Here is a 12,076-nt window from a genome sequence, read left to right as displayed (position 1 = left end):
ACACAACTCTTTTTTTTTTTTGGGTGCAAAAATCTCAACTCTTTCTAAAGAAAATATACTAAACTATATTGTAACACCTACTTAACAACTTCCACTAATCTTACTTGACTCAAAAGTAACTTAACAACTCCAACAACCTCATTAAGTACTAATCTTCTCTAGTTACTTGATTTCTTAAGTTTAGATGGAAAACCAAAATGGCATCAATCAACAGAGACAAAGTAGTCCATTTCTTGTAGTTATCTAATGAACATGCCTTAACAAGATTTTAGATATAAGTAATAGTAACTGATATTTGAGCGTAATATGTGTAGCATGTGATATAAATAAACAAAAGGGATTGTTTAAATGATAAGAACACAACACATACACACAAACACACATCATTGTAAAAACATTATTAGAGTACTCTCAGATTTATTCCATTTCATAGATCACGAATTTAGTTCTTTCGAAGCACAATGAGGAACTGCATTCCGGGTTTGGCTTTGGCTAATTGAGGAAGCATTTCTTGTGTCTTCTCTCTCACAAGCTCATACGTTTTCTCCATAGCATCTTGCCCAAATAGTGCAGCTATAGATCCTCCAAGTGAGGCCTTAAACGCGAGCGTCAAATAATTGGTGTCTAACGGATACTCTCCCTTCCCGTGGGTAATCTTCTCGAATGCCTCAATCGTGAAAGATCCGTTATCCTCGATGATTTGCTTCAAATCATCCGCTTGTGTAGCATAGATAGGCAATTTGAAAGCGTCAAGCTTTTGTTGATCTATTATACCCTTTTAAATTTATGGAAAAATACAACAATATATAATATGTTAATATTCGATTAGTACTAATATTATGATTAGAAGAGTTGATAAATCTTTTATGAGTTTCGAAATTTACCTGTTTAGCAAGTTCATTAAGAGAAGATCCAATGTAATCAACCATCATTCCTTCAACGGATTCAAAGAATTGATTTCCATTTAGACGACATGATCCAAGAAGCAATAGCAATCCACCGGACACAAACTCTTGAGCTCTAGCGTTAAGGAAACCGCCCACGTCGTTCTTGTATTGTTCGAAATACAATTTTTCAACCACTTCTGAAGATCCAGAGCAATGTATCTCCTCGTTCCACGCAGAGGAGTTACGGTCTTTGATCCCATTGGGAATCTTGGATATGAAATGGAGTGAGTAAGAAGAAACCCCCAAATGGAGACTATCTCTAGGAAGGACACGACCAAAGAAAGAACCCGGAACTCCAGTTGCGAAATATTTTCTAGCTGGAGGAAGTGTCTTGAAGAGAGTGTTGAAATCGTTGTTGGAAGAATCATTGAAGAAAACTTGGAACTCTTTGTCCTTGAGATTACTTTCACCCTTGTACTTGAGTTCCACAGCATCAATTATGATTTGTACCGCGTTGAATGTGTTCGGTCCAGATGAACAACCGAAATCTGCTATGTTAATGAGATTTGAACTAGTGTCGATGTCGAGTTTCGTGGAGATCACTTCATTGATATTCTCCTTTGCAGCTATAACCAATGCTCCCTAAGAACCAATAAATGTTTTGCAATCAATAAGAGATGATTCGTTATTAGATTTTTTTTTTTTCTATAACATGATTTTAGTAGAAGCTAAACAATAAAAACGATATCATATATGAATAATAAACCTGGTATTTCGAATGTTCTCGGTAACTATCGGGACCTTCACCGCCGAGCATGGAGTATGTAGTCGACATCTTTGATCTCTTGTCTTGTGATGATTTACTTTTTTATGTGTTAAGGCTGTGAGTGATGATGGGTGTGTTAAGTGGAAGACTTTGTGCCTACTTATATTGCATATAGTGGCCTAATTAATAAATATATTGGCCTCGTTTATTAAACATATATTGCTGAATAAACTAAATTAATTTAAGTTATCATATTTTAAACATTGTCAGGGAATCAAAATGGACCAACTTATCTGGAGACAGCTAGCCCAATAATGTGGACTTTTCAACTCTTACATACCAAGAACGTGCCAATGAATAATATATTACGTAGTATAGTAAGTTGATAACATTAAAAACTACAGAAATGATTAAACAATGTGTTTACAAAAAGATATGATATGATATGATTCCCTGACCATGTTAAAGATATGAATGATTCCTTGTGATCAGTGTTAAATATAATAAAACTGCACAGATACAACAGTGAACAGTCCATTATTTCCATGCAACCAAGTTTCTAATTTTTTAGGAATCTTATCGATTTATCATTTATAACCCTCAACGTTATTTAAACATTATGAAGATTAGCGATTTTGGATGCTAAAATGAATTTAAAGATCACTTATCGCTTTAAAAAAGATTGTTAAATTATTTCCTAGCCGACAGTAGACAAAATAAAACAATAAGGAAAAGATTGTAACGAAAGGCGCATGCGGCATGCAATAGGGTCGAGGGGACTTTCACTTTTTCGGAAGAAGTCCTAGAGTTCTAATTAAGTAACCCCTTCCCTTATATAAGAGACAATCCACAAGAGTAGCTAGCTTGCGTGCGAAAGGAAAAGTCTTCTTAATTCTTTGCTACTTATTCCCACCACCATCGCCACTGTTTGTGAAGTCGTTGCTGCTGTAAGTAGCCTAAAAACAAAAAAGAACGTACATGCTACTCGAAAAAGGAAACCGTGCCACAAACAGAGAAAAAGAGAGAACGTCGCCTCCGAGAGAGAAGGGGGGGAGAGAACCACATGGAGAAGAGAAAGATCATTCGTCGAAGGAGAGAGAGACGCTCGTGAGTTGGCAAAGAGAGAGAGCTGAACCGTAAAAACGCCAAATTTCGACATCGTGAAGGTGAGGACGTGACTTGTGAATCTGTAGTTTGTTTAGACTTTCTGTCCGCTTGACACCTTTCAGTTGTCCAGTATTTGTCCTCGCACAAAGACGGAAAGGTCGTCGATGCAGGATACGACAAGAGCAACTCGGGTTTTTCCAGAATGAACATGGGACGAGCCACACATTTCTACGACGAGGCACAAGCTCTCCGCCTAAAGCTGCAAACTGAGGGTGGGGGGAATACTGTTGGAGGTTGGTTCTCACCTCCATCATGAGGTCTAGGCCATGAATCTTGTAAAAGCCCAAGAAAAATGGATCATATTCTTAAAATATGGACAGGGGTATTTTGGTCACTTTGATGGACGAACCGACACCGTACCCTATAAATACGGACGTACGACACCTGAAAAAGGGATAAAAAAAGAGGAGAAAGCGCCCAATACTTTCTCTTGATTTTACAAACTCTTATTTAATTTCTGTCTTTAATTGGTTTCTTGAAAAACAATCTTTCTTACTACTTTAGCTATACTTGATCTATATAGTTTCATAGTGCATCGTTTGGTCTCTGTGGAATCGACCCTAAAGTACTACAACGACACCACTAGATCGTGGTTGAGTATGCTTTGGGTTATTAATTGACCTTTGATCAACCATTCGAGGTCGTCCACCTTTTTGTAGCACACTACTCTCATCGTGTTTAGCTCATCTAGTTAAGCTTTGTAATCCGATTTTTACAACCCTCGGCTTATATTTATAAAGAGAATTTTGATAACTTTCCTTCCAAACAAATCTCTAATTGTAACCGATCCGAATATCAATAAGTATGTTTATATAAACATAGAAGCTGTCATGTATCCCAGGAAAGACTTACCAGCTACAAGGGGAGAAGAAGACAATGATTGATTTTCCTACAGCAAATATTGTAGGAAAATGGTAGCTAGAAAAATATTTTATAAAAAAATTTGGGTTCACTCCTGCTGGTGAACTCTTTATCCATCCCCTCTATTTTAACCAATGAAATTGCATAATGTTATATTACATTTAAACATAAATTAAAAATTAAATTAATATTAAAACAATAAAATTATGGGGTATTTTCAAAAATGTCTATTCATGATGTTCATTTTCAAAAATACTTTTTTTAATATACAGAATGACTAAATTCTAAATTCTATACCCCAAATACTAAACTCTACCCCTTTAAAATTATACCTTCAATGTAAAATAGAGAACCCAAACCTTATATTCTAAAAATTAATTTAACATATTATAATTGTGTAAAAGAGGGCAAAAACGAAAATGTTTAAAAATAGGTATTTTTGAAAAGGAGTATCTCAAAATGGGCATTTCTAACAAATTATCTAAAATTATTAACAAAAATATTAATTTAATTAAAACCAGACTGAGATATGACCTCATTTAATTGTAAAATATAAATCATAATCCTCTTTTATAAACTCAAACCGACATATACATTCGTTTAATTGTAAAATCTAAACTCTAATTCTCATTTATAAACTCAAACACACATATAACTTTGTTTAATTCTAAAATCTAAATTCTAATTTCCTCACTACAAGAAAACATGCAATTTACGACTGCACTTATAGTCGCTAAATAGTCGCTAAATCAGATAAAACGACTATTTTACGACTAAACAGTGTTGTCGTAAATCGTTAGTCGGTAAGAAATTTTAGTCGTAAAATAGTCGGTAAATAGCAACTAAATTACGACTAAAACACGTAGTCGTAAACGTAGTCGTAATATAGTCGTAAATATTTACGACTATTTAATGACAATGTTACGATTAATAAAATATGAACATAATTAGTTTACAAGTAGTCATAATGTAGTCGTCAAATTTAGTGACTAATTGACGACTATTTAACAACTATCATCGTATTTATACATCATTTATACAAATTATATATATTATTTTAATAACAATATTTATATTTTAGAAATGACTTTAAATATATTTAAATTATGAATAATATTTGTTTGGAGTAAATTGATACTAAAAAATAAAATAATATTTTTATTATTATAAAATCGTGATTTAAAAAAAAACTGTATTACAAAATAAAATTATAAACATAATTCAAAATAAGAATTCATCATACTCTTAAATAAAAAGAGTAGATGAACAACTATACATAATTAATGGCTTGAAGCACACACTCAAGTCTCGATTGCCTTGTATTCCATCTTTGAAGCCTTTTGTGCCGATTGAAATGACCTTAACATACCACATCCTTCTCGGCATCTTGAATCTCAGCTTGATTTGTACTTTTGAAATCTCAGCTTCACTTTTCATGCTCACACACACGATTCCAGTCTTATGCTTAACCACAAAAGCCCATAGCTTCAGGTGTTACCAACGATGCCACCATTATCAAATCTCAATCGTTTTTCTGTCCTCATCATCTATAACAATTACGATCTGCAAAGCCTAAAAAAAATAAGATACTCTCCTTCAAAGACATCAAAAGCTAACACCCTCACTACTATATATCACAAACCTTGCCCTGTCGAATATCCTCAAGAGCTTGAGAAATACACACAAATCTATCAGTAGGTCGATCAAGATCGAACTCTTCACCCTAACATTGAACCTTTTTCATATAATCCTAGAACACACTCAGCTCGTCCTAGATAGTTTTGTTCCCTTGATAACATCACAAAAAAAAAAATACAAGGAGACAACATAATCATCAATGGCTAACCCTAATCCAATTCGATTGTAGATACACATAGAAACTGGGTTCAATTGAATCCAAAATCTCTAAGAAAGAACGATTGAACTTACCGCGAAGGGTAAGCAGCGCCATAATTATGGGGAGACAACGAGATTTAGAGGAGAGCGAACCACCACCGCCGTAGAGAAGAATTATGACAATGACTTCAATTTATAGATCCAAAATTGAGAAGAATAATAAGAAGAAGGAAGCAAATCTACCTTGTATCGATGACACGATGGGGTTGAGATCTAAGATCTGAGATCCGCGAGAGAGTGCTCTGGTACCAGATCTAACAACTTGAGAGGATGAAAACAACAACACAAATGAAGATGGAATTGATTGAAGCAACTGGCGGAGGAGACAAAAGAGAATCGCCACACAGAAAAAAAAGAAAAAAAGGAGACGAGAAGAAGAGAAAGTCTCATCGGCCAAGGAGAGGGAAACGACAGAGAGAAGGGGAGAAAAAGAAGGAAGATATTTGGTCCGTTGGATTAAATCAATCAACGGTTGATAGGGTTAATCCTTGTGTTTACATATCATCCAATGAAAACGCTTCATTATTTAAAGAATAATTAATTGCATCAAAACTTTATAATTTCATATATTTTGCAGTTTTAAATTCATACGTTAGAATTTGGGAATTGGGGTTTTAGATTTAGAAGAATATTATATTTGATTTAAATTTAAAATATGATTTGTTTTAGGTTTTAAAATGACTATATTAAATAAATTATAAGTAAATAGTTCTGGATAGATTGAATTATATGTAAATAATAAATAGTTTTGCACATTGCTTTTATACATATATAATGGTTATATCTTGGTTGAATGGTTTATGCTTTAATTTCTATATAAGAATTATAAAAGTTTAAAGAAGGTTTAGGATTTAATGTATAGGGTTTGGGGTATAGGTTGAAGATTTAGGATAAAGTTTTGATAAAAAAAAAAGTTTTGGAAAACTATAATTTTTTTTATCAATGTTAGATCTCATTTTTTGGATGTATTATATTAATTAGACTTTCTTATAAGTATTAAGAGCTTGGTTTTATGTACATATATTATTATGGTTAAGTTTTGGTTTTACGGTTTATGAGTTAATTTCTAAAATTAAGAATTGAAAGTTTAAGATTAGAGTTTAAGATATAAGTTTTAGAGTTTAGTTTAGAGTTTGAAGTTAAATTTTGAAAATTTAATTTTCTTAAATAGTGACTGATATGCGACTTTTTAGCGACTGTTACCATGAGTCGCATATTAGTCGCTAAACTGGCGACTTTTACCATGAATCGTATATTAGTTGCTAAATTGGTGACTATTTAGCGACTATTTGTTCCGATATGCGATATAGTCATTAAATAGTCGCTAAATTACAACTAAAATACTGACTACTATATATAGTCGCAAAAAAACGACTAATATACAACCAAATATTTGTAGTCGTAAAATTGTTGGCTCTTAGTCGTTACGTAGTCACCAAAAATGGTGACTACAAATATAGTCGTCATTTGTAGTCGTAAAATCCCTGTTTTCTTGTAGTGCCTGTCTAAACTGAAAACTACATATAACATTATTTAATTGTAAAATATAATTTTTAGTGCTCTTTTATAAATCCACATCGACATATTCAATTTTAGATTTTTTTAATATGAATAATATATATATATATATATATATTTCTATTACATGGCAGATTTTAATTGACTAAATAAAAATGTTCATTTACCCAAACTTTTTTCTTTTTTCTTATTTTATCATATTGTGAAAGGTTATTTTTGCTGACCCATTATCGACGATGTAATCTGGGACTTTGGTCATCTCTGCCCAGGTTTGGTTTATTTTACTCGCTATCAACCTCAACCCCTTTAATTCTTTTTACTTCTGTTTTGGCTGGTCGTTTCCATGCTAGAAGAAGATTAGTATGTCTAGGGTGGTTTGATGGATCTTATTGTCGAAGGCAGTGGAAATGGTTGACGAGAAACGGCATTATGACCACACCTCTAAGGAGTGTTGGTTACCGTCTACCCCATAACCATATATCTTTGTATCTCCTGGTTGCCGTGTTCACTTATGCAAAAAACATTACTGCCAGGGATACCATCTTTTCACCGGAAAGTTCAACGCTCAGCGTGGCTGTTGCTCTCCCTATGATCTTGAGTGCATCCATTGCCCATCCTCCAACAAGATCTGCTGACGCCATCACCACCCACAAATGCTTTGGTCTGTCTGAGCCAAACTCCTACTCTTTAGCAATGTTACCAAGCAACCTCAAGCACCAAGGAACCATCACTTTAGTCCAAACCTTTGCCAAAGCACTACCTCGAGTAGTTTCTCTCGTGCCGGCGAGACATACGTTTTTGGCTCATTCATCCCTGGGACTTCCTAACCTCTCAGTCGCTTCCGATTGCAAGCAATTGGTGGAAGCCATCAACACGGAGAATCCACCTTTGGAACTCCACGGGATAATCTTTGATATCCTATCTCTATCTCTTTCCTTTATTTGCATAATCTTTTCTTATGTCTCTCGAAGTTGTAATCGGGCAGCTGATGCGTTAGCTAAGCATACCCTTAACACTCTTGTACCGGTTCCGGCCTAACCGGATTTTATTTCAATTAACGGTTTGCACACAAAAAAAAAGTCGTCAGCCATTTAATTATACCTTCCCTCATCTCCCTTTTCCAGACAACATCTTTTAGAACTTCAATAGTTTGGGGATAACACAAGAAATTCTTAGAAAAGCTCTACTAGGGTTGGGTTTACTTAGGTATTTGGTATCTTTCTATTCTTAATTAAATATTTAGATAACAATTTTTTCAAATTTGAAAATAGTCCAAAGATATATAAGGGATAGATATTTTGTCAAAAATGTATTTTAGGTTTCAAATAAAGTGTATTTGTACCCATTTTAATTAATGTTTAATCGACATGAGACCAAAAGCTATAATTAAGTTTGACAATTGTAAAGAGTGCTTGATTAAACTTGATCTCTTCGTTAGATACAATCATACAATCATAATCGATTGCTTATTTTTTACGAGAATCCACGAGACCCGCATTAATGTTTAGCACCAAATCCACAAGCATTAATTCTACAGTCTGTATACAGACTTCTTGGAAGTGTGACTGGAATTTCAGTAATCGAAGCATCAATCTCGATAACCAGCTCAAATATCGATAGCACCAAACTTCCGAATTTTTGAATTGAAAAGGTGAAATATGTGAGATAAATGTGTGTATTTGTCACTACACAATCCAACGTGACATGCTGTGGCAAAAACCATAAGCCAATATGTCACTAAGAAAAACCAAGGAAATATTATGGCTCTGAATGGAAGAACAAAAAAATAGCAGATCACTCTTTAATGTAGTCCTCTTATCACTAAGACCTTGAATGGAGATAACATGTAATGCAGAGCAGATCAAGTGGTTCAAGCAGATCAAGCAGAATAAAAGTAGATAAAAAATTTGGCAGTTCAAATGCAGATCAAGGGTGAACATCATCAAAAAAGCTATAGACCAGATCTGCACATATTTCTCCTGCATTTACCACAAAAAGACATAAAATATGAACTGCACACAGTTCATCTGCATTAATTTTTAAAAACAAAAAATTTCTTGAATGGTAATTTAGTGATAGGAGGACTACATTAAAGGGTGATCTGCTATTTTTCTATTCTCCCATTAAAAGCCTAAGTTACTATTCAAGGATTTTTTTTACTTTTAAAAGTTAATGCAGATGAACTGTGTGTAGTTCATATTTTTTTGTCTTTTTGTGGTAAATGCAGGAGAAATACATGCAGATCTGGTCTACAGCTTTTTTGATGTTGTTCACCCTTGATCTGTACTTTTACAACCAAATATTTGATCTACTTTTATTCTGCTTGATCTGCTTGAACCACTAATCTGCTCTGTCTGATATGTTTTCTCCATTCAAAGCCATATATTTCTAAGAGCATGTGCAGTAGGGAGAACCTTTGTTAGTCTCTCAAATATATTATTTTAATAAATTTTGTATAATTTAATTTTTTTATTTAAAATTTAAATTATAAATAAAAGTCAAAACCAGTTATGATGAAACATTTGTCAAGTGAGTCTCTCACAAGGTTCTCAAAGTCTCTCATTAGAGAGACTCACCTAATTCTCTTTCTTACTTTTTCAATATTTTATATTTTTCTGTAGTTGAGAGACTCATTGAGAGATTATCACTGTACATGCTCTAAAACCATTTTCAAATGTATATCTCTATTTTTTATTATAACATAGAGTAATTGTAGAATATAATATAATTTTTCTCCAATATACTCTCTCCGATCTGAAATAAGTGTCGTTCTAGGAGTGATTTTCCTTTTCTTATTAAGTGTCGTTCTCTTTTTTCAATGTGATAATAATAATTAAATTACTAATATAATCTTAACTAAATTAACACAAATAAAAGAAAAAATATTGTAAAATAGTTTTAATCCTGAGGTCAAAATAGTCAAATTGTACACTTCTTTAATCTAAGAAAATTTTTCCAGAACAACACTTATTTGAGATCAGATGGAGTATTACTCTATTTTTAACTGGATAATAGAGTTTACCGTAAAAAAAGAGTTGAAAATATAGTTACTTTAAATATAGAGCAATCTCATCATTTTCTCTAATTTAGAGTAATATACATAGTAGAATTGGAGCAAATGTTGCTGTATAATAGAGTTTTGACTCTAAAATATAGTGAGGTTGGAAATGTCCTAATATTTATTTATTTCTCATAGTAGATAAAGATGTTGAGAAAGAGAACATAGCAAACTGACAAAATTAAATTTGGAAGACAAAAACATAAGAAAATTCAGATAAAACACCAAGCAACAAACCAACAACATGTTACAACTTCAGTCAAATATAAAATGATAGGCAGGTGAACGTCTTGACAAAAATGCCAACTCCTTGATCATCTCAAGTTTCTTCTCGAGGTCAGTAGATTTTGAGGAGATGGTCACCTTCTTCAAACAGCTTTCGTTCGATGAATGCTGCCACTTGTTTCTCTTTTTCTTTTCCTTCATATTGTACCCATTTTAAGGTTTCAAAGACTTGATGACATACATTCTGGAACTGAACACGGCTCAATTCAGTAGGGGCACAGTTCATCGGAAGGGAAATGGAGCTTGATTAAAAGCATAGTGGATTAGAACAATACATGTACTAGTCAAAGAAAAATATTAAATCAAGTTTAGATCTACCAACCTGTTCTAATTTGAGATGTTTTAATTTAGGGGAATCTCTACGCATACACATAAGTGTATTCAACTCTGGTTCACACGTGCTAACGTGCATATCTCTAAATATACAAGACTGTAGAAGAAGCAACCAACGGTGATACATCCTATAAAAGAGACAAACATTAAGTACATGAGATATGCTAGTGGCAACATATAAAATATTTTGACCCAAAGATTGGAGAAATCAAAATCCGTAAGTTAGAGAGTTAACATTATTTACCTTTGAGTATAGTAAACATAAATAGAGATGATTGACTGATAAACATATATGTGTATATCTTATATAATATGAGAAGGTTTTCTCTTAACTTTGATGACACAACGACATTTGGCAGCGTATATTTTCGACACATGTCTTCACTTCTCAATTATTAAATTCTTTTAGTTCATTTTTCTCAAATTACATATATTATTTTTCATATGCACTAATTTTAAATGATATTTCTGTACTAAAATAATATATTGACATTTATATATGCAATGTCCTTTTAGTAATTATATATAGATATCATTTATCAATATTTTATATAATTACCATAACATAATAATTTTGCAAATAAGAAAGAATTAAATATTAATATTATAATTTTGGACAAAATATTTTCAAAAATTAAATATTTAAATATTAATATCATAATTTTGGAAAAATATAATGTCATGGTTATTAAATTCTTTACTAAATTCAAGCTATACAAATATTATAATATTATATTAATTATTTGTTGATAAAAAATCATAATATTTGTTTCACAGTTTTTGTGCCGTAATTACGTTTTTGTGCCGTATATGTGTATATCTTATATAATATGAGAAGGTTTTCTCTTAACTTTGATGACACAACGACATTTGGCAGCGTATATTTTCGACACATGTCTTCACTTCTCAATTATTAAATTCTTTTAGTTCATTTTTCTCAAATTACATATATTATTTTTCATATGCACTAATTTTAAATGATATTTCTGTACTAAAATAATATATTGACATTTATATATGCAATGTCCTTTTAGTAATTATATATAGATATCATTTATCAATATTTTATATAATTACCATAACATAATAATTTTGCAAATAAGAAAGAATTAAATATTAATATTATAATTTTGGACAAAATATTTTCAAAAATTAAATATTTAAATATTAATATCATAATTTTGGAAAAATATAATGTCATGGTTATTAAATTCTTTACTAAATTCAAGCTATACAAATATTATAATATTATATTAATTATTTGTTGATAAAAAATCATAATATTTGTTTCACAGTTTTTGTGCT

General features: G+C 32.0%; 1 protein-coding gene and 1 long non-coding RNA gene across 2 annotated transcripts; one reads left to right on the top strand and one right to left on the bottom strand.

Annotated features, from left to right (window-relative positions):
• LOC104710958 (probable S-adenosylmethionine-dependent methyltransferase At5g38780) lies at positions 274-1,798 on the bottom strand. Its single transcript, XM_010427618.1, has 3 exons — positions 1,654-1,798; positions 885-1,529; positions 274-775 (listed from the first exon to the last, which is right to left on the bottom strand). Exons 1-3 carry the CDS (start codon positions 1,720-1,722, stop codon positions 443-445), a joined length of 1,047 nt encoding a protein of 348 aa, XP_010425920.1. The 5' UTR covers positions 1,723-1,798; the 3' UTR covers positions 274-442.
• Positions 2,304-3,573, top strand: LOC104710957. Its single transcript, XR_755156.2, has 2 exons — positions 2,304-2,819; positions 2,891-3,573. It is a non-coding gene; the product is annotated as an uncharacterized LOC104710957 (long non-coding RNA).

Source organism: Camelina sativa, chromosome 9 (genome assembly GCF_000633955.1).
Source record: "Camelina sativa cultivar DH55 chromosome 9, Cs, whole genome shotgun sequence".
NCBI lineage: Eukaryota > Viridiplantae > Streptophyta > Magnoliopsida > Brassicales > Brassicaceae > Camelina > Camelina sativa.
Note: the sequence above shows the minus strand (reverse complement) of the source record. Positions and strands in the feature narration are given on the sequence as shown.

Excerpts from the sequence above, each read along its gene's own strand:
- LOC104710958 (XM_010427618.1), bottom strand. The coding sequence starts at position 1,722 with ATGTCGACTACATACTCCATGCTCGGCGGTGAAGGTCCCGATAGTTAC. Across the intron at positions 1,530-1,653 it reads GAGAACATTCGAAATACCAG|GGAGCATTGGTTATAGCTGC; the intron begins GTTTATTATTCA and ends ATTGGTTCTTAG. Across the intron at positions 776-884 it reads TTAATGAACTTGCTAAACAG|GGTATAATAGATCAACAAAA; the intron begins GTAAATTTCGAA and ends TAAATTTAAAAG.